General features: G+C 40.9%; 1 protein-coding gene across 5 annotated transcripts in view; it reads right to left on the bottom strand.

The window, feature by feature from the left end:
• PFKP (phosphofructokinase, platelet) overlaps positions 1–24,348 on the bottom strand; it is a 134,908-nt gene that overhangs the window by 75,999 nt on the left and 34,561 nt on the right. For all 5 annotated transcript variants that reach the window (XM_089668726.1, XM_089668723.1, XM_089668725.1 and 2 more), the window contains exons 3-5: positions 9,453–9,530; positions 7,654–7,843; positions 5,823–5,988 (exon numbers count right to left, since the gene is read on the bottom strand). In XM_089668726.1, coding sequence (XP_089524852.1) covers positions 5,823–5,988; positions 7,654–7,843; positions 9,453–9,530 — 434 coding nt within the window. The remainder of the gene's footprint in view (positions 1–5,822; positions 5,989–7,653; positions 7,844–9,452; positions 9,531–24,348) is intronic.

Raw genomic sequence — 24,348 nt, forward strand, 5'->3', positions numbered from 1 at the left:
GCGCGTCAGTCTTTATGAATTCCAATGTGCGTTTGGGGCCGCATGGCTGTCAAACTGGGAGCAGCAGCTGTGTCCATGCAACCACTGCATCCCAACTTACACGAATGTAATGCATTGACGTCAGTCACGCCTCTGTACAGCCTCCCCTCTGATGATGTGCCTATAGCACGAAAGGCCTAAGGAGGAGCTGTGCAGAGCGTGACGTCATTTCACCGCTGGAGCCACGAGGAGGCCCGGCGGCCATCTTTATTGGGGTCAGTACTGCTGTTTTTCACTTCTTAATCAATGTTGTGATGTGCATACTGCCCTGTTGTGCTGTTGACCAATAAAATTTATCAAAGAACATACTACACTATCTCTGGCACCTGTTTTTTGGGGCTCCTATGTGGAGCTATTACCCCCACAGAGAAGGTGCCTATACCATCCAGAGGAGGGATCATTACTACCAGTGTGGATTACCTGACTAACCTTAAGGGGACCTCTGGACCTGATTTGGAGTCTTTGATGACCCACCGTGAGAGGGATGCTCACCACTTGGTCTTTGATGGATCTGACATCTGGGATGATTATTCCTACATGCGCATAATCCATGCGTTTCTGGTGAGTGCGCATTGCTATTATTTGAAGCAGTAAATATTCTGGAAGTTTTTCATCAAATCCAGACAACACCGTGGATATCGCATAGACTTTATACTGCCTTTAATTCATTTTGAGCGCTGCACTGTTATTATTAACATTTATATACATATATTTTGAAGGTATTATGGTTACCTGGAGTGTTCAAGCTGCTGTATGTATTTAAGAGCGCTCACTACAATTTGTTTTATTATCTGTTACACGAATGTGACTGTCGGCACACCGATTAATGGCATTCCTATGTGGACAATTACAGCCGCCGCATGCGTGTCTGCTGTCGTACACCCATGTGCATGAGGCATCATTGAATTTGTTGCCTTTAAACTGTCTATACACTAGCAGGTCTGGTTTCATGACTGCTGAATGGTCAGACCTTTTACTAGGTCTCTGGAAATGTGCTATAATGTAAGTAAGTGGAATTGTGATATTTTTATGTACTGTATGTTAATCAAAGTTAAATAAGAAGTTCTAAATGCAATTTTAAATGTTCCTGTCCTGGAAATGGGTATTCATAAATAATAGAAATAGGTATAAATTAAATATGAGGAACCCTCCACAGTAAATTCACTGACGATTACATATGTAGACTTCACTGTCATCTAACAAAGGTCATTGTGCTGAAATACGGTGTGAAAGTATTTCCGGAATCTGAAGCCAAGAACCAGACAAGAAAACCATTTTCATCAATACTGGACAAACAAGAAAAGGCTTCAGAGTAAAGGTGACTGGGAAATATTAAAGTGTGAGTCATCGAGTCCACAGTAAAATAAAATTGAGTGCTCCACTGAATGTCATCAGAAATAATTAAATGTTTTTCTGTCTGACTCCTCTGTGAATGGAGAATTACTATGGGCAAGACAAACACTTTCATTAGCACAACATGGAATTCTTCTGTAAAAGGAAATGTATAGTCTTTCCAAATTATATTTTAGATATACATGTAAAAGAGATCAGCTTGACCTAAAAATCTTGTCAACGTGTTTAAATGTTTTCAAAATTATGTTTCATTTGTAATCATATTTGTACATGGCAATGGCCATATTTGATCATTACAGACTCCACTTCCAGCTATGCAGTACTATGCAATGTTTGTGCTTTTCTGTTTTTTGTCATAATGCAAGTCTATGGGATGTATTAATAAAAAAACAAATTACATAGCGATTCGACTTGCAAAACTGCTGGTACATTTGTTTTGTGCACATGGGGAAAAAATCAAACATTCTCCTATTTCCTCTACAGGCCGACTGTTATTTATTCATACAAATAGAATGATTCCGAAAAATACTGCATTATGGCCATTGGATGGAGTTGAGAATGATAAGACATAAATACTTACTATAACTCTCAGTTCGAATTAGTGGCCATAATGTAGGACTATTCTGAACCACTCTATACTTATGAATGAATAACTAAAGCCTGAAAACATTTGATCTTGCCCATTTGCACAGAACAAATGTGCCAGCATTTTCACTGGACAAATAGCTATGTGATTTTATTTCATAAATACACCCCTATGAGTTGACCGACTCACTAAAGACAATGCACTCCTTGTGCAGCTGATCTTTTACTGTATCTCAGCAGCAGTTAAAGTGTTACTAAACCCAGGACCTTACATTCCCTCTATCCAGGGGCGGACTGACCATTTGGAAACTCGGGCACTGCCCGAGGGCCCGGGGTCAGTAGGGGGCCCCATGAGATGCCCCTGGTACCTTTTTCATAGGCTTTTTTGAGTTTGGGCAAGGACACAGGGGCCCCATGATCCCCTATTGCCCGGGGGCCCCATGAGTTGTCAGTTTGCCTCTATCTGACCTCCAACAGTACACAGAACATGTACAATTATTATGTATAATTGTATGTACAATTATTTTAGTAAATATAAACTTCTAAATACCTCTTCTCATTAGCAGTATACAGCAGTCTTGTGACTTCTATCAATGTTCAGCAGAGTACTGGTTTGTAGGAGGAGTTTTCATTCTCCTCTGATTGTCCTATGAGGCTGCAGGATCCCTGACCTCTGTCTAGACAGTGCTCATTGGCCCTGTGGTGATCACATATACTCTCCCAAAACAAAAACCGCTCTAGCAATACACAGCAAACTGAGCATGTGCAGAGTGATTCCACACGATATGTCTTATTAGGAGATAAGAGGGAGAAACTGGAAGAAGAGGAGGATCAGAGAGGTCAGGATCAAACAGCATTATTAAACAATGCAGAGGATTAACGCCTTAGGTTCCACAGTGAGTATAACAATCATGCTTTACTGCATATACAGTCTGGTTTTACTGTTGTGGGTTTAGTAACACTTTAAGAAGAGTGAAATGGCTGAATGAAGTATAGAGCTTCCTCTAGTTCCTCTTGGCACATCCTCCCCATACAAACTTTTTTTGAATAAGGGCCTGTTCACACTATGTGCAGTTAACTGTATTTTTCCACAATAGCTTTCTATGTGTCATGTTCACACCAGAACATTGTGTTTCTCTGTGTTCCAGAGCTGTGCAATTTTATGCAACATACTTACATAACATCTCACCTCACAGAAATGCGTGTAAACGCACACAAATGCTCAGCACTGCACCTCTCACCCACAACAGTTAGGTTAGATCAGTGGTGGGCAACCTTTTTTTTCAACTAAGCCAAATCTCGCCAAAACCACGATTGAAATTTATTTTGAGAGCCACATTTTTAAAACTGAAAATACATCCCCCATATAGTAATTCATCCCCCATAGTAATTCATCCCCCATATAGTAATTCATCCCCCATAGTAATTCATCCCCCCTATAGTAATTCATCCCCCATATAGTAATTCATCCCCCATATAGTAATTCATCCCCCATAGTAATTCATCCCCCATATAGTAATTCATCCCCCATATAGTAATTCATCCCCCATAGTAATTCATCCCCCATATAGTAATTCATCCCCCATAGTAATTCATCCCCCATATAGTAATTCATCCCCCATATAGTAATTCATCCCCCATATAGTAATTCATCCCCCATAGTAATTAATCCTCCATATAGTAATTCATCCCCCATAGTAATTCATTCCACATATAGTAATTCATCCCCCATATAGTAATTCATCCCCCATAGTAATTCATCCCCCATATAGTAATTCATCCCCCCTATAGTAATTAATTCCACATATAGTAATTCATCCCCCATATAGTAATTCATCCCCCATAGTAATTCATCCCCCATATAGTAATTCATCCCCCCTATAGTAATTCATCCCCCCTATAGTAATTCATTCCCCATATTGTGTCAATTCACTTACCTTTGCTCCGCGTGTTCCTCTCGCCGTGTTCCCGCGCCGTTCCGGTCTTCAGGGCGGACTGTGAGAGGAGTTCGTCACGCTGCCCCGCCTACATCCTGACAGCCAATGTTTGCCACGCTCCGCGGGCCGGATTAAAAGGTCCGCCGGGCCATATGCGGGCCGTAGTTTGCCCATTGCTGGGCTAGCTGCAGAGTCCTGACTTTTGGGGCAGCCGCCCGAGAAGAGGGAGGGGAGTGGGCACCCGGCACACAGAAGAGCCGCATTAATGTGTGTAAAGAGCCGCATGTGGCACGCGAGCCACGGCTTGCCGACCACTGGGTTAGAGGAAACATGCCTTCGAAAAAAGAACTACGCAGAAAAAAGCAGATAAAAACAGACTGCAGGCGTTTTGTAGTGTGGATGGGCATACAGTAACATTTATCATATAAGTACACTATGCCGGAGCATAGGAGTTACATAGTTACATAGTTAATCTGGCTGAAAAAAGACAAAAGTCCATCCAGTTCAACCATTAAAAAAAAGTTAAAAGTTATAATCTTATACCCACAGTTGATCGAGAGGAAGGTAAAAAAAACCCCAGCAAAGCATAATCCAATTTGCTCCTTCAGGGAAAAAAATGTCTTCCTGATCACCCGAGAGGCAATGAGATATTCCCTGGATCAACTTTACCTATAAATGTTAGTATCCAGTTATATTCTGTGTACCTAAGAAAGAATCCAGGCCTTTTTTAAAGCAATCCACTGAGCTGGCCAGAACTAACTCTTAAGGGAGTCTATTCCACATTTTCACTGCTCTTACTGTGAAGAAACCTTTCCGTGTTTGGAGATTAAATTTATTTTCCTCCAGATGTAAAGAGTGCCCCCTTGTCCTCTGTGATGACCTCAGGGTGAATAGCTCTACACCGAGTTCACTATATGAACCATAGTGAACATATTGATCATATCCCCCTTAATCTCCTCTTGAGTGGTGGAGTTATAGCAAATTAAACACTTCTATCCTTTGGGATCTCCAAACTATGGCCCTCCAGCTGTTGAAGTACTACAAATCCCATCAAGCCTCTGCCTCTGGAAGTCTTGCCTGTGGCTGTCAGAGTCCTGCAAGGCCTCATGGGGCTTGCAGTTCCTCAACACCTAGAGGGCCATAGTTTGGAGACGCCTGCTTGGTCTCTGATTGATCTGCAGTTGCCATTGTGTTACACATGTGATCAGTTATGACACCAGCCATTTAATGGCTTGACAGTTCAGTTGAGAGCACAAGCAACTGTGACCGTTATCATTCATAGCATGACTGAGATGTAACGGTTTTGGGAAATAGCTAAATCGATGTGTTGAGTTCTGCTTTAAATTATATGTTGTTTTGCCTTGGATGGACAAAGCACATGTTACTTTAAGCTCTTTTTGCTCTCTGGCAAAGAAAGTAGCCACCCCTCTACCATATGTACATAATCTATACATCTCAGTGTCATATATGTCTCCCCCATGACAATACCCATGATACAAATCACTAGCTCCTATTGGTAGCAACAGCAGTTCATCCATGTGCTCTACTCTGCTTGTATAAAAATATATAAAAAACATGATGGCGCTTACACTCATTAGGACCATACTGAGGGCCAGCTGAGCAATCCAGTGTTGACACATTATGGAGTCAGTATGTAACCAGGGTCGGACTGACCATTTGAAAACTCGGGCACTGCCCGAGGGCCCGGGGTCAGTAGGGGGCCTCATGAGATGCCCCTGGTACCTTTTTCATAGGCTTTTTTGAGTTTGGGCAAGGACACAGGGGCCCCATGATCCCCTATTGCCCGGGGGCCCCATGAGTTGTCAGTCCGCCCCTGTATGTAACAATGTATCATAGAGACAACCGTTGTTTATGGTGAACATGGTTCTCAGTATCCAGTGCAGTTACCTCTGAGCAGTGGTCATGATGGCATCCACCACCTCAATAATTCTGTGCAGGGCCGAGTCAGTTCCGATTGTCATATCAGTTCCACAGAAATCGTTATCGATGGAGCCCACCATTCCTACGATATTCAGATGGGAATACTCCTCAGCAGCTGAGGCTTCAATTTTTCCTAGGAGAAAATTAAAAAAAATAAAGCTTTTCCCTTTAACATAGCATTTTTCAGTACATAAATTGTTAAAAAAAAAAAAAAAACATAAAATATTAGTTCTTGCATTCATAGAATTCTTTATATAGTCATTCTAAATGATTAGGTATAGGAACTATGGGACTGTTAATAAATATGTGACCTGAAATTAAAATGTAAGAATAAACTTCTCCTTTTCTTCCCTGTTTGGTCTGTTAAGTATACCATTGAAAGCATTTTTGGTAGCATGAGCTGCTGAGTTGATGACTTGAACAACTTCAGTCTTTTAGCTGTGAACTTTGATGATTAATTGCTCCATAGTGCCTGCAGTTACAAAGCACAGTAAGAGCCTATTTAAAGGCCCATTAGTGCATATTAAGAATATGCAAAACAAATAAATATTCATAAACTGGTCAAATGTAAATAAGGTAGAAGGTGACTGGTGTTGCACATCTGACTCGTCTTACCTCCTATTCACCAAGTTGTAGAGTTACCTTGTAAGTGACAGTTAAATAGATACACTAAAGGAAATTTATCAAAACTGGAGCAAACAGAAGCGGCAGCAGTTGTGTTTCTATCGTCAGCTTGTTTAATTAAGATTTGAAAATAAACCAGAAGCTGATTGGTTGCCATGCACAACTGTCCCAGATTCTGGCTTGTCTGATTTTGATAAATTCCTCTCATTGTTCTTCAAGCGTAACACTAATCTCTGACAATTTGTTAAAGGCCAAAAATGAACAAAAGACAAAGATTAACCACTGATGTACAACTAGAACCAAGATAATAGATGACACTGCCCGGGCCAGTCCTTATGTCCTCTCTCCTACTAAAGCCTAAGTTCTCTTATATCTACCCTGTAATTAGCCATTTAATGCGTTTAGATCTGCACTGTATCTCCTTGGTGAGATGTCTGTTAATTTGTTAAATTGGTCTAAATCCAATAATTGCAGATTCTGGTTTACTCACTCCTGTTAAATTTCATTTAATTGGTGACACGAAAAGTAATTGTTTCCATAACCATAGCTAGATGTTCCCGGTACTGTTTGCATTAAAGGTCCATAAACCATAAAAAGATTGTTGCTGGGTACAGGTGACTTGGGACAGATCAGATGACAATCTTTCTAGACAGCAGCCTTGCTGCACTCCGCAACGCTACGAATAAACACGAATATTCCAATTATCTGTATTCTGTAACATACAAGGTGTATTGAAAAAAATGTATAGTGATTGTGATTTTTTTTTTTTCTCTATTTATGATGACCAAGGATAAAAAAAAAGTTTTTTTTTGTTCCAGAAGATATTAAATATTGCATATGAATAATATTTAGCCCATTGTCTGGTCCGCAGGTGGAGCTCTCAGTTCCTTTAGACGTGCTTTCCAATTTCTCCCTATCACAGTGTTGTAAAACGTGTTTTGTTTACAGAAATCAATAACTCAAGCTGAAATTTACAAGAGAGTGAATCACAGAAGAGACTTGACACTTATTGGACAATATTCTTGCATGCTGTGAATGTACCGTATATATACAATATGTAAGGAAACCCATATAAACATCTAAAAACATATAAGAAAATTAAGGTAAAATTGACCCAGAATCATCATAAATCTATCACCCTGTAAAAAGCTTCTCAAAGGCAATTTAAAAGTACCTTCTTTTACTAATTCATCAAGAAGTCCGCTCCACTCCTCTCGGAAAAGATTAGCCCCGGTTAAGCTGCCATCTCCTCCAATCACACAGAGATTAGTTATGCCACGTTGGACTAGGTTGCAAGCTGCCTTCAAGCGCCCTTCACGGGAGCGAAATGCTTTGCAGCGGGCACTGCCAATTACTGTACCACCCTGTAAGAGAAATGGAAGCTTGTTTTTCTTGTTCAATGTTTTTATTAGATTAGCCATTAGACATTTTAGTACAAAAGTAAATAGCTATATACTCTTATAACAGTGTAAGCTCAAACTAAATTTTTCATATACGAGGTGGTATCAAAAAGTTTTGAGACTAGTTTTGTAACATGCCAACAGATGGCAACACAAGGTTGTACACACAGTCACAGGGAGCACCAACCTTCATAAGTCAGTGTGCCAAAAGACATAGTCCTGTGTACATCTGGAGCTGTGCAACTGGTGCTGTTCTGACCATGTGTGCTGCCACGTCATTTGTGATGAAACATGCAGGGTGGAGCTTGTGCTGGTGACCTCATCACGCTGGTTAGCATACGGAAAGAGTCCAGATTGGGTCCAGGGAGCGGTATTATATGTCTATAAGCGCTTTTTAATATAATATGTGTGTGGACATAATAAATGTTTAAATAAACTTGTACCTATGGTTTTAAACTTTGTGAGCTTCCTTACCTTTCTTTTCATTCCACGAATGACACCTAATGCTATTGGATGTGTTTTTTTTTTTACTCTGGGGAATGTTGTGGAGGAGATTTAAAACGGGACACTTATTTTACAAAAAAGAATCCACTTGCTCTGGTAAGAGTCTATTACATACATGGTGGCATGGCACTTTGGTGTTTGGAAGACGTGTGGATACATAAAGACGTTTGTATTATGTTGCACATCATCGTTGGTACTTTTGTATTGAATCTTTTATGTTTATGTTTCTGATCTTATAACTAATTCTTTATTCTGTACATATTTTTGTATGCACTATATTATTATTTTTTTGGTTTAGGCTGTGCTTGTTTATACAAGATTCAGTTTAGGTCATTTTACTCAGTTTTATTTTAGTGTAGCAATATATTTATTTCTATTAGGTTGTACACAATTCATCTACAGTAGTTGTTTTTTGCCAGCTGCTTTCCTTTTGTTGTTCTGCCAGCGCGATTTCTGCTGATATAGGAACAAGTACCATGGACTCTAATTTTGCTGTGGATCATGGATTACGTTATTCTCTGCTTCGTCTCAGTAAGACATAGGTTTCAGATAAAATGCTTGTTTTTATTCAAGAAAACATTTTAAGACACAGGTGTGGGGTGTAGATGGGGTTTTACATCAGGAGTGCTTATGCTAAGATTCCACAAATTTTAAGACAACCATCCACCACTATTGGGGCTTGCGTAGACAGGCATGAAATAACTTAAATGTTGTAGTGCAGATGGCAGTTCTGAGGCTGCGTTTGACCTGCTGCGCTTTTGTTTGGATGTACCATGTCCCATTGTCATCCATTTGCATTGCAGACAAAGAAGTAATTGATAAAAACACATGCATTAAAGCCAAATGCCATGTAAACTGTTTGTAGCTTTGCATAGAAGAAGAGGTAGAATCTCTTCCAGATCCTAACTGATGTCACTGATCCTTTCAGGGAGATTTCTCTCCACTTCCTGTTCTGTATTAGAACCATTAAATAGAAAGTGAGGAAAACCTCCCCAATGGGAGCAAAGACAGCAAACGTAAATGAAAAAACGTGCCTGTAGTTTGGATTTTAAAGTTCCTTAGTACTTACCACTTGTAAGATGCTTGACACGCTCTCCCATGATACCTCAATAATATTGTCTCCACCATCCACCATACCCTGATAACCCTGAAAGGTGAATAAAATAGTGTTAGTTATACTAATAGTTACACATATAGAAACAAAAGCCTTAATATAAAGAAGAACTCCAGGATCACAAGATCTCTGGGTCGCAGTGAGATATGCAGTTGTGTTCAAAATAATAGCACTGTTTTGAAAAAAATGAATAAAGCTCAAAATCCTTCTAATAGCTTTTATTTCCATACACACAAACGCATTGGGAACACGACACATTCTATTCCAAATCAAAACATGAAGAAAAATATATCAAATTTGTGTTGTTCCTCTAAAAAAATTGAAGAAAAGTGAATATTAGACTGTTCAAAAAAATAGCATATGTTTTGTATTCTTCTTTACAAACTCAAACATTCACTATATAAACTGAAAAATGTTTGAAGATTTTGCTTTCCTTTGAATCACTTAATGAATATTTAGTTGTATAAGCACTGTTTCTGAGAACTGATGTACATCTGTGTTGCATGGAGTCAACCAACTTCTGGCACCTGTGAACAGGTATTCCAGCCCAGGATGATTGGACTACATTCCACAGTTCTTCTCTATTTCTTGGTTTTGCCTCAGAAACTGCATTTTTGATTTCACCCCACAAGTTTTCTATTGGATTAAGATCTGGGGATTGGGCTGGCCACTCCATAACGTCAATCTTGTTGGTCTGGAACCAAGATGTTGCACGTTTACTGGTGTGTTTGGGGTCGTTGTCTTGTTGGAACACCCATTTCAAGGACATTTCCTCTTCAGCATAAGGCAGCATGACCTCTTCAAGTATTCTGATGTATTCAAACTGATCCATGATCCCTGGTATGCGATAAATAGGTCCAACACCGTAGTATGAGAAAAATCCCCATATCATGATGCTTGCGCAACCATGCTTCACTGTCTTCACAGTGTACTGTGGCTTGAATTCAGTGTTTGGGTGTCGTCTGACAAACTGTCTCTGGCCACTAGACCCAAAAAGAACAATCTTACTTTCATCAGTCCACAAAATGTTGCGCCATTTCTCTTTAGGCCAGTCAATGTGCGCTTTGGCATATTGTAACCTCTTCAGCACGTCTTTTTTTCAGCAGTGGGACTTTGCGGAGGCTTCTTGCAGATAGCTTGGCTTCACATAGGCGTCTTCTAATTGTAACAGTACTCACAGGGAACTTTACACCTTCTTTGATCTTCCTGGAGCTGATTGTTGGCTGAGTCCGCGCCATTTTGGCTATTCTTCTATCCATTCGAATGGTAGTTTTTCGCTTTCTTCCATGTCTTTCAGCTTTGGTTGCCATTTTAAAGCATTTGCGATCGTTTTAGCTGAGCAGCCTATCATTTTCTGCACTTCTTTAAATGTTTTCCCCTCTCCAATCAACCTTTTAGTCAAGGTATGCTGTTCTTCTGAACAATGTCTGGAACGACCCATTTTCCTCAGAATTTCAGAGAGAAATGCACTGTAACCAGCATGTACAACATTTGCTGCCTTCCTTCCTTAAATAAGGGCAATAATTGCCACCTGTTTTTCAAAGAATGAATGACCTCACTAACTCCACACTGCTATTATTTTGAACATGCCCCTTTCAATTAGTGATTCAATTACACAGAATCAGCAGCATGCATGTCATGACTGTTGGGTCTGTTGGATTTCTATTATTCTACTACACCTGCTAGTAAATTATTTGCCATGTAGAAATATCATTTCTACCAAAAATAGTGATTGATCAGGTTAGTGATATCTGACTGCTATTATTTTGAACACAACTGTATATAATGATGTGGTTTGTGCTTACTTTCATCTCCCAAAAATCACCAGAGCCAAATTTTGGATCCCAAGACACTTCTGCCCTATGTGCATTGCTCTACAACCAGCTTGTTGGTGAATTTTAATGGACATCTGTGGGGCCCACAACTCATTCTGGCTGACTGTAGAGCAGAGTACAAAGGGTTGAAGAGTGCTAAGACCTGAACTTTGCTGCAGAGGATCTGTGGGTAGAGAGGTAAGAACAAGCGCAACGGTTAAGTGTTAAGCACCCCATACTCCAACTAAATTCCAATTGGAATCTTGCAGCTCTTCTTTAAAAGCAAAATGTAAAATGAAGTAACTCATTAAAACCAGTTATAAGACAATCTTTGACAACTGGGCTACTTTAAAGCACTGCAAACAGAAATATAGGGTGACTTTTACCAAACATGCTCTGGTGGAGAATCTTCCAGATCCATGTGTTTCACAGGAAAGGGATTGACTCTCTACCAGAGAATGTCTAGTGAAAGTCACATTCACTGCTTTATAAATAGACTAGGCAGAGATTGACTAAAACTGGCGAGTGCAAAATATAGTGCAGCTCTGCATAAAAACCAATCCTCTTCCATTTGTTTTTGTCAAAGCTTAAAGGAAAAGTATAGCCAAAGCTCGTTTGACTTTACTTCTGTAATCCACAGGAGTGCCGTTCGTCCTGCACTCCTGTGACCCGTTTTCAGCCAACAGCAAACTAGAGCCCGCCGTTGGCTGACATCACAGAGTCGGTCCAGGCTGGGGAAAGATTGCGACCATATGGTCAAGATCCACCCAGGAGCCTGGACTGGCACCTGGGTCAGCCTCTCAGCGATCCGCTGAGAGCCTGAGCCAGCCGCTCCTGCTCCCTCAACAGCAGGAGGCAGAGCAGACATTGGTTTCTGACAGTTACCGCTCTCTACTCAGAGCGACAGGGAGAACTGAGTGATCAGCGGTGTTTGATCGCTCAGTTATTACCCTTAGAGTTGACGAGGGACAGATGCAACATCGAATTGATGCTGCATCCACCTAGGTTAATATAATTAAAAAAGAAAAAAATCCCAAACTTCTCTTTTAATTGAACAAGCAAAAATTAGAAGCTGATTGGCTATCATGCACAGCTGCACCAGATTTTGGACTCTCCAATTTTCAATCAACCCCACTGTGTTTAAAAGAAAAGTGTGGCATTATTTATTTATTTCAGGTACTTATATAGCGCCGTCAATGTATGCAGCGCTTTACATATATATATTGTACATTCACATCAGTCCCTAACCCTCAAGGGGCGTACAATCTAAGGTCCCTAACTCACATTCATACATGCACATACTAGGGACAATTGAGACAGGAGCCAATTAACCTATCAGCATGTGGCATCAAGAGGTCCAGTGGTAATTGGGCTCGTGTAGGAATCTTGATGTAGGTCTAAACTCTGATTGGCCATTTGGTTTACTAAAGTGTTGTGTATTATAAACAATTGCCATGGTTTTTTTTACACTCTTATCACCTTTCTTCTTTTTTGCATCTCAGTGCTGCTGATCAGCCCTTTTCACTTCCTGTTCACCACATCTCTAGATCAGCTTCAGTGATAGCGAAAACAGTGGACCATGCAAATTGTACCACCATGGGCACTTGCAATCTTCATCATGAGTGTATGTGATGGAGTGACCATGACGGAGCACAACTATAATAGGTAGTGCCTGTTAATGGGCCTTAACCCATTGGTGCCGGCTCCCGCTGTGGTTTCCTAAAGATAGGAGACAGTGGTGGATTTCCAAATCATGTGATCACTATGATTGGCTGTCAAAGGGGACACAAATGATTAGGAGCTCATTCCACCAACTCCCGATCATAACCAATGAGTGGGTACTGTAAGTGACAGCCTGGTCACTGTGCTTGGATGGTAAGTACGCCCTCAGCACAAAGCAGTGAAAGTGGCTCACGTAAATTTATGTACAGCTGGCATTAAAGCCCACCTGCTGTTCTGACACGGTGTTCTGCTAGACTTTTCCACTGCCATGCACTGAGTACCATGATGCCATCTTCTCTTTTAAGTCATTAGGAGCCATCTGTCTCTTCCTAGTTCTTGCAGCCAGCCCCCCAGAAAAGAGGCACCTCCTAATGCATCTTCCAGTGATGTGGGGAAGCCTGCAGCCTCCTAGGATATGTAATGTAAATATTCCAGGAGGCTGACATGCCTGTGGTGGAAGCCGATGTGTCGTTCCTGACTAGACAAGAATGAAGGCATGGGCGGGCTGGGCTATAAAGAAAAAAATAAACACAAAAAGTTGGCTTTTTGATATTGTGAAGGGAGAGGAATGAGGGAAGACAAAGTGATTGTGATCTTTCAAAATGAAGGTCCACTTTAATGGCAGGATCACTAAGCGTTATATTAATAAAAGGTTTAAAAAAACTGAAAACAACTTCTGTCCCTATATTAGCATGTAAAAGCATATATGAGATTTTAGTGATTGGATTTCCATCTCACTTAATTACTTTTGATTAAACTTAATTAATAACAATTCTGCAGACATACAAAAGATTTCTATCTTCTTCATGTTAAGGACCCTTTCACACTGGTGGACTCCGCCAAGTGGGTCCGCTCGCCAGCGGGGGATATGCCCACTGAGCCCCGCTGAGCATGCGGATGACAGGTCCATATCCACTCCACTTGTGCAAAGCGGACACAAACACAGCCCGCTGTTCTCTATGGGATGGTCGGATGTAAATGGACTGCCTCTCTGTTAAAAATCAGACTGTCATCTGATCCGCTAGACAGATGGGGTACATGTCCCCATCCGTCTGTTTTTAGTGGACTGGATCGAATCAGATGCAGGAGGTGTAAGTGGACACATTCCATTCACCTCCCCATAAAGAACAGGTCTGCCTGAAAAATGGACAGGTGGACCCAATCGGTCTGCTCCTGTGAAAGGGGCCTTAGAGATTTACATATTCTGTGTGAGCAAAGTTGAGGTGTCAAGGGTTCAGAGGTCAGCTGAGGTCTGACCGCTGTCATCTGAATGACCTCAAAATGTACACATACAGTATTTCCTATCCTGGCAACTCCAGATACAAGTGTGTTTTTTTTAGACATTCAGCTAAAGAATAAAACTCTCATAGAATAAAACAATAAATCAAACTAGTACTTTTTTTACTTTTCCCTATTTATTTATTAAATTGGGGCAACACAGTGGCTAAGATACTAGCACTTCCACCTGGCAGCACAAGGGTTGCTGGTTTTAATGCCAAACACAGCACTACCTGCATGGAGTTTGCATGTTCTGCCTGTGCCTCCCTGGGTGTCCTCCAAGTACTCCAGTTTCCTCCCACACTCTAAACACATGCTGGTAGATTAATTGGATCCCCATTAAATCAGCTCTAGTACGTGTATATGAAGCTGAGTTAGGGACCTTCATTTGTAAGCTCCTTGAGGGTAGGGAATGATGTCAATGTGCAATACTGTATATATGTAAAGCACTGCGTAAATTATCGGCACAATATAAATAACTGCTGAAATGTACATCACGGAAAATGCTTTTTAACATGTTGCTTTTTTTTACAGCATTGCAGAGTGATAATGTGGTTTACCAACAAGAGTCTGCATTTACATGAATTTTGCATAGACTCACAACCCACAGTGGAATACAGCACTCAATGCTAGTTCAAGGACGTCAGCTAATTGCTCTCAGAATAGATATTTTGGCCACACGGCTGGTAACCTTTTACAGGAAAAACGTTATTATGTCATCTTTAACCTGAATTATGGAACACAGCACTACTTTGTTGCTGGGGTTGCATTCACTGTATACATGTATATTGATTTACTTATTAATGAAGGCCTTTTTTTTTATAGTGCGAACAAGTTTTCAGAAACCTGGCACATGCGCAGACATGCTGCCGGATTCCAAATACCATGATCACCTAATGAAACACTGCCTCTGGGGATGTATGATGTGGACATCCCAGGAGGCAGCAGGTGACTAATCCTTATGTCATCCTCACCTAGGCAAGAAATACGGAAGTAGTGGCCCGCACCACTGTATAGGACACAAAACTATTCCGAGGTATACAAACTGACTGAGAGAGAGGGAAGAAGCTGATGAGAGGAAATTCATTTAATGGGTGAAGGGCCACTTTAAGCTGGCCATAGACATAGGAGAGAAGTTGGAGATACACATGTCCCTTTATACCTATGTAAGTGAAAATCTTTGACTGCAGATTTACCGAAGTGGTGGTTATAGTCCAGACATAAACCATTGGGTTGCACATGATGTTAGTCTGGAAACCAAATGCAGACTAGTCTGGACTATTGTGTTCCCCTTAGCTACCTATAGTTGTGAAGTTGGATCGTGAAGAAAACTAGCCAGGAGGAAAATCAAGGTGTCTGAGCTATGGTGCTGGAGAAGGCTCCTGCACATTCCATGCTCAACAAAGATAACAAGCAAACGCTGGAGCAAATAAAACCAGACGTTCAACTGGACCGCAAAATTACACAATTCAGGCTTGCCTATTTCGGACATGTAATGCGATCAATCTGGAGAATGCTTGGAGAATGCTTGGATTGGTTAGTAGCTAAAGAAGCCAGCCTGCCAAAGACCCCGATGGTTAGACACCATAAGGCCTCAGACATTTGCTATCTCTCCTAAACGTCTTTCCTCCTGGCAGTGGTGTTTTGGCAGAAAAAAACGACTGATGCCTGTAAACGTGTATAACACACATAGGTGCATCAAGTGCTTGGGCATTAATTCTTTTAATTGGATAGAACAAACATTTTTTTCTACCCATTTAAATTAATTAATGATAAAGCTCTAAATGCACCTAGTGCTTAGGAGCATGTAGACATAAATATAGGCATTAAGCATCTTTTCTGCCAAAATGCTGCTGTTCCTGGAGTGCTGGCACTGTTTTTTTTTTTTGCCTAAATTCCTCTAAACGCCTATGTGTGCACAGACACAGGCTAACATGCAGGGCCTGACACCAGGACAATAAATAACGAAGAGAAACAGAACAAGAATGAAAAACAAGGAAAGAGCTGGCCTATTGAATCCCTGAGAGTCAGACATGATCAAATGGATAACATTATCATCAAGTGGGAGACAAGATAGTCAACTGTAATACCTGCCATGTATTGGGACAAACAATATGCCATGACATTTTCCCCTGCAATCGGTCAGTGGTCGTCTGGGAAAGGCAGAGAACAATCTACTTTGGGTTCAAAATACAAAGGGAATATAACAGACTTACAACATGCATCTAAATTGTATAAAAATACGCAGGGGTGGACTGACAACTCATGGGGTCCCCGGGCAATAAGGGATCATGGGGCCCCTGTGTCCTTGCCCACACTCAAAAAAGCCCATAAAAAAGGTACCAGGGGCATTTCATGGGGCCCCCTACTGACCCCAGGCCCTGCTCGAATGGCCAGTCCGTCCCTGAAAATACGTATTTTAAAGCTGTGTACACAGTACCAGAAAATCAGACAAATGATCGTCCAATTTTCCTCGATGTTCCACAGTTTCACAAGTTGAACACATGGATGGTACTAAATGTACAAAAATTCTCGAATGACAAAGGCCTTTTTTAGTTTGACATAGAAACATTGTAGCATAGATTTGTTTTTTTTTTACATAGAAACTTTGTAGTGTAGATTATTGTTATTTATTGTTTTTTTTTGTGTGTTTGACATTGAAATGTTGTAGCATAGATTATTGTTGTTTATTGTTTCTTTTTGTTTTTGTTTGACATTGCTATGTTGTAGCATAGATTACTGTTGTTTATTGTTTCTTTTTTTTTTTTGTTTAACATTGAAACGTTGTAGCATAGATTATTGTTGTTTAGTCTCTTTTTTTTTGTTTGACATAGAAACGTTGTAGTGTAGATTATTGTTGTTTATAGTTTCTATATATATATATATATATATATATATATATATAAACATTGTAGCATAGATTATTGTTGTTTTTTGTTTCTAATCATGCGCAGTATTTTGTATCTGAATTTTCTTGGATGAAAATAGTGCACATCAAAGAAAAATTGTTAGTTCTGTTCACGTAGGAGAAAAGGTTTGGAGTCTGTTCCTTCGGAAATTTTCATTTGGACAGTCTGAATCGAATGTTGAAAGTTGTGTGCATACTATATGAAAACTGAACGATCGTTCCTCGTACCACATTTTTTTTCTGATTTTCTTATAGTTCGTACCCAGCTTACAGAAACCAAACTTTTCTTGCCTTGGACAGCGGACACTTCTTAGCTTTGTTCTTTAATGAGCTTGAAAGATCATTTACAAACCTGAACCCCCAAGGTATACTATTGCAGGCAGTATCACAGTTTTACATGTAGCTGTCAGAACGAGTTTCTCTGGTTTTCATCTTCCTGAAACACTTCTTTGGTAACTTTCCAACTTGGAAACAGTGATCTGCTTGTTGAATACATGAAATTAAATGCCCAGCAACGTCATTAAGAATAACGGCTATGTCACCACTACACTAGGTATGGCTTCTGCACACACTCACAGTCATTAGTTATGGCCTGATAGGTTTATTGAAGGAAATGACACCTATAAAAAGGCCTGGACATGTTCTGTCCCCATGACGCTTTGTGATCAGAATTGCTATGTTGCTAAGATTTGATGAAGGGGGGAATTCTAACTTGCATTCAAGATACCAAAGTGCTGGAGACACCCTATTGTAATTTGCACTATATTTGTGAATGTACTCATTCAGAGAACACCAACAGATTCTGAATATTTAGCAGTGAGGGCTTATTTATACATGCATTGTCCTCTAGATAGAAATTTGTGGTGGATCACTTTTCAGAGGGTGTATGACAGGTAGTGAGAAAGTGTTATATCCCCTCCTCGCAACCTGTTTAAACCCCTAAAAACCTGCACCTCCACGCTGCAACCATGTAAGGGTTCGTTTATACATGTGTCACAATTTGAAGAGTTATCCTCAATGGATTGCTTTTCAGAAGGCACTTGACAGGTGATGAGATGGCACGATGTGGCACGGTCCCATTCAGTTGAATCCGTCATATTACCACCTGCTGAATGCAATATGGGGGATCATTTTTGCGGCACCACAATGCAAAGCACAACAGCATGTGTACACCCCTGTCCGCTGCCTTTGCAGCTTAAAGAGTTAGTTCACCTTTTCAGAAAAAATGAAAAGGTAAACTAACAACGTACAATGGTAATAGTTGCAAAGTACTGTAAAATCATGGTGAGGGGATTTATCAAAAGGTTAAGAGAATTATGCAAATCTAGGACAAATCTAACTGCATCCAGGTCAGGACGTTATCTGCACGGAGTTTTCACACTCTCCCTGGGCTTGTGTGAGTAATCTCTGAATGCTTAGGTTTCCTCCTATACTCCAAAAACATGCTGGTAGGTTAATAAGCACCTGTCTAAAATTGGCCCTAGTATGTATGTACAGTGGGGCAAAAAAGTATTTAGTCAGCCACCAATTGTGCAAGTTCTCCCACTTAAAAAGATGAGAGAGGCCTGTATTTGGCATCATAGGTAGACTTCAACTATGAGAGACAAAATGAGAAAAAAATCCAGACAATCACATTGGCTGATTTGGAAAGAATTTATTTGCAAATTATGGTGGAAAATAAGTATTTGGTCAATATCAAAAGTTCATCTCAATACTTTGTTATATATCCTTTGTTGGCAATGACAGAGGTCAAATGTTTCCTGTAAGTCTTCACAAGGTTGGCACACACTGTTGCTGGTATGTTGGCCCATTCCTCCATGCAGATCTCCTCTAGAGCAGTGATGTTTTGGGGCTGTCGCTGGGCAACACAGACTTTCAACTCCCTCCAAAGGTTTTCTATGGGGTTGAGATCTGGAGACTGGCTGGGCCACTCCAGGACTTTGAAATGCTTCTTATGAAGCCACTCCTTTGTTGCCCGGATGTTTGGGATCATTGTCATGTTGGAAGACCCAGCCACGTTTCATCTTCAATGCCCTTGCTGATGGAAGGAGGTTTGCACTCAAAATCTCACGATACATGTCCCCAATCATTCTGTCCTGTACATGGATCAGTCGTCATGGTCCCTTTGTGGAGAAACAGCCCCAAAGCATGATGTTGCCACCCCCATGCTTCACAGTAGGTATGGTGTTCTTTGGATGCAACTCAGCATTCTGTCTGCTCCAAACACGACGAGTTGTGTTTCTACCAAACAGTTCTATTTTGGTTTCATCTGACCATATGACATTCTCCCAATCCTCTTCTGGATCATCCAAATGCTCTCTAGCAAACTTCAGACGGGCCCGGACATGTACTGGCTTAAGCAGGGGACACGTCTGGCACTGCAGGATCTGAGTCCCTGGCGGCGTAGTGGGTTACTGATGGTAGCCTTTGTTACGTTGGTCCCAGCTCTCTGCAGGTCCTTCACTAGGTCCCCCCGTGTGGTCCTGGGATTTTTGCTCACCGTTCTTGTGATCATTTTGACCCCACGGGGTGAGATCTTGCGTGGAGCCCCAAATCGAGGGAGATTATCAGTGGTCTTGTATGTTTTCCATTTTTTAATTATTGCTCTCACAGTTGATTTGTTCACACCAAGCTGCTTGCCTATTGCAGATTCAGTCTTCCCAGCCTGGTGCAGGTCTACAATTTTGTTTCTCGTGTCCTTCAACAGCTCTTTGGTCTTCACCATAGTGGAGTTTGGAGTGTGACGGTTTGAGGTTGTGGACAGGTGCCTTTTATACTGATAACAAGTTCAAACAGGTGCCATTGATACAGGTAATGAGTGAAGGACAGAGGAGCCTCTTAAAGAAGAAGGTACAGGTCTGTGAGAGCCAGAAATCTTGCTTGTTTGTAGGTGACCAAATACTTATTTTCCACCATAATTTGCAAATAAATTCTTTCCGAATCAGCCAATGTGATTGTCTGGATTTTTTTTCTCATTTTGTCTCTCATAGTTGAGGTCTACCTATGATGCCAATTACAGGCCTCTCTCATCTTTTTAAGTGGGAGAACTTGCACAATTGGTGGCTGACTAAATACTTTTTTGCCCCACTGTATGTGTATGTATGTATGAGGTGTAACAATTTAATTCCCGGAATTCCTGCGGTGTAGCACTATGGTGGTCACACAGACTTTTGCACTTGGGAGTGTTCTGACATGTTCTAACCTGCACTCTCTTGGGTTGCAGACCAGTTGACTCAGTCTTTATGGAGTAGTAGAAGAAATAATACGTGCGTGCGTTGCGTTGTTGGCGGAAAATGAGTGACAGGAATCTGGAGCAGCGGATTAACATAAAATTTTGCATGAAAATTGGCAAAAGTGCGAGTGAAACTTTAGCTCTGTTCCATGAAGAAATCAAGTGTTTTTGAATGGTGTAGGCAGTTTAAGGAGGGGAGAGAAGATGTCCACGATGATGCAAGAAGTGGGCACCCAAAAACGCAGGGGATGGATGCATATGTGGAAAATGAAAAGGTTACTGGAATCTGTTTGGAGAAAAAGATCATAACTCTGACCTGACCTGGATTTTCCACCATGACAATGCTCCTGCACATGTATGCATGCGTTAGTGTTCTTGAGTTTATGGCCCAGAAATCATTTCCAAAACTTGACTAACCACCTTATTGCCCTGACTTAGCACCCTGCGATTTTTGTTTCCAAAATTCAAAAATGCCTTAAAAGGACACAGATTTGATGACATTCCGGATATGCAGAGTGCCACGACAAAGATACTGGGCAGTGTTCTGGAAAACGAATTCCAGGAATGTTTCCGGCAGTGGCACAGTCATCTAAAAGAGTGTGTCGCTTCACAAAGGGACTACTTTGAAGGTGACAACATCCGCTTGTGTACAGCAAACAACTTTTTTTTTTTTCCATTCCGGTAATGAAATGGTCAGATCTCGTACAGAATGCATGTATGTGAAATAAGGAACTTTGATTGTAAGCCTCTGGAGGGCAGGGACTGATGTGAATGTACAGTATGCAAACGCACTAAATCACTAGACCTATACACAGTAAATGCCTGTAATAAATAATAGGTGGCAGGTGTAACATTTCACAGACATTTAGCTGTTTCCCTTTAGTACTGTGCTAACATGAACACTTTTTTAACATACATTTTGTCCCTATAGGCAATCATTACAAATAGTTTGTATAAGTAAACCACAGAATTGCATATAATCTCCATATTAAAGAGCAGAATTCCAAGTTGCTATTTATAGCCAGTTACAACTTGAAGAAACTTTAATATATTTAACTGTTTACGTTAAGTCAAAAATGTTTCTTTGGCGTTCCTTGGAATGCAGGCCTGGGGCAAAGATCTGTTCTAACAAGTTGGTGCTGTGAAATGTGCCTGAAAAAAATGTAACTGTAATCAGGGCAGGAAAGGAGTCCCAGGAGAGGGGAAGATGCATTGTGTGTTGAGGAATGTCACAAATGCCATATAAATACATGGATGGCACTGCTGGGAAATACAAACAGTAGACAAATTTACAGTCACTAGTCATTGCTGTGACTTCATAAAAAAGAAACTCAACACAGCAATGATAGAAAATGAGGAATTAAAGTAAACGTTTATTGTATTTTTAAGAGGCTCATAATCTGAGTTACTATTGCAGTGTTTAGCTTTGAGCTGACGTTAAGTTGTCCATTTTTACAGAGTTACATTGCTCCAGCTTGGATCTATATAAGTATGTATGTGCCATATCTGGAAGATCACTGTGAAAGCTGGAAATCACTATAATAGACACTGCTACTACACTGATCTCCTCTAGCTTCCTGATCCTGTGCTGAGAAGCTGCCCGGCTGCACTGTGAACACAGCTCTCTCACTAGAGGTGCCATTTATTGAACATTTTGCCTTTTCTCAATGAATGCAAAGCATTTTCTAATTTTAACAAGGTGGAGAGGTGAGCGATGATGTTTCAGTGACTTCCACAGGGATCCCACAACTATGGTATAGAGCAGTGGTCTCCAAACTGCGGCCCTTTACTTGCTTTTATATTCCTCCCATTGCAAGCATCAGCGTGGCATAGGTTCTCCCACTGATATCGAAAATGGGGCACTATTCTTCCATTGATACTAATGATGGGGCACTATTTCTCCCATTGATACTAATGATGAGGCACTATTTCTCCCATTGATACTAATGTTGGGGCACTATTCCTCCTATTGAAACCAACAATGGGGCACTATTCCTCCTATTGAAACCAACGATGGGGCACTATTTATCCCATTGATACTAGCGATGAGGCACTATTCCTCCCATTGATACTAACAATGAGGCACTATTTCTCCCGTTGATACTAACAATGAGGCACTATTTCTCCCATTGATACTAACAATGAGGCACTATTCCTCCCATTGATACTAACAATGAGGCACTATTTCTCCCGTTGATACTAACAATGAGGCACTATTTCTCCCATTGATACTAACAATGAGGCACTATTTCTCCCATTGATACTAACGATGGGGCACTATTTCTCCCATTGATACTAACGATGGGGCACTATTTCTCTCCTTGATACTAATGATGGGGCACTATTTCTCCCATTGATACTAACGATGGGGCACTATTTCTCTCCTTGATACTAATGATGGGGCACTATTTCTCCCCTTGATACCAATGATAGGGCACTATTTCTCCCCTTGATAATAACGATGGGGCACTATTTCTCCCTTTGATACCAAAGATGGGGCATTTTCTTCTCCCACTGACCGAAAGCCCCCGTAAAGTTTGAAGGATGGTAAACTTGCCCTTTTTTAGAAAGTTTGGAGACCCCTGGTATAGAATATGCATAGTTACATTGGTCCAAGCTAAAACTGCCATTCTGAAAACTTCAGCTTTAAAGCCAACCTGTCATTATAGGAGACGTGTGGGAATATAAAAATATAAACATACATACTTACCAAATGGATGAAAAGTAATCACGGCTCAAGGCTGGTCTCCACCTGTATCACCTCCACTGCACACTAGCAGGTGCTGGCCCTGTTCATAGCAGACATCATAGTAGAGAAGAATATTCGGTCTGCCGCACATGTAATAAAAACACTTTTATTTGGATATATTCAAAACAGACACTCCACAATATACAAAAGAGGGAAGATAGCACTCCAGCTAACGCATCTCACACCACCATCAGAGTTTAATAGATTAATCGCTGATGGTGGCGTGAAATGCGTTAGCTGGAGTGCTATGTTCCCTCTTTTGAATATTGTGGAGTGTCTATTTTGAATATCTCCAAATAAAGGTGATCTTATTGGATGTGTGATCGACCAAATTTTCTTCTCTACCATTAATACTTACCTACCTGCTGCAGCATCAATCCGATGCTGTAAATTGTCTCATGCTGGCTATAACCATGAGAACTGAGCAATCACATGAACACTGATCACTCAGTTCTCGGTCCACTCTGAGCACATAGCCTGTGAATGTCAGTCACCAGCTCTTTGCTCTGCCCCTCCAGCGTGCAATGAAGCATTAGGCAGGGGAAGGGGCAGGAGTGGCTGACTCAGGTTTTCGGCGGTGCGACAGCTATCCGTAAGGCATCTTGGCGGATTCCGACATTATTGTCAGGATACATCCAGAGTCTGGAGCCACTCTGTGATGTCAGCACACAGTGGGCTTTGTACCACTGTCGGTTCATTTTGGGTCACAGGAGGGCACAAGTAAGTGCACTCCTGAGTCCCACATGAGAAGTATGGCCAAATGAGATTTAAATCTAAGACCTAGTATGGTTTAGGAAAAAGGGAAGCAGTTGACAAGGGCAAACTGCAAAAAGATCGGTATCAAAATCCATAGCAGAGTAAAGAATACATCCAAACAGATGCAAAACAATCACTTTATTATGATCACAGTGATCCTCTTGAAGGATAGGCTTGGGACATGGTGGACACACAGTAAGTCAGACAATTTTATTTTGATACCGATCTTTTTGCAGTTTGCCCTTGTCAACTTTTTTGTATGCTTAGTGTTCGGTTTAGAAAATCCACACCTCTATATATGAGTCAGAGAAATTAATGGGCAGTTATATCTTATGATACGGCATTTTGTTTTTTGTCTAGTATGGTTTAGGTCTCATTCACACTGGTAATGA

This window comes from Staurois parvus, unplaced genomic scaffold (genome assembly GCF_062004578.1).
Source record: "Staurois parvus isolate SC_StPar_1 unplaced genomic scaffold, SC_StPar_1.0 ptg000061l, whole genome shotgun sequence".
Lineage (NCBI taxonomy): Eukaryota > Metazoa > Chordata > Amphibia > Anura > Ranidae > Staurois > Staurois parvus.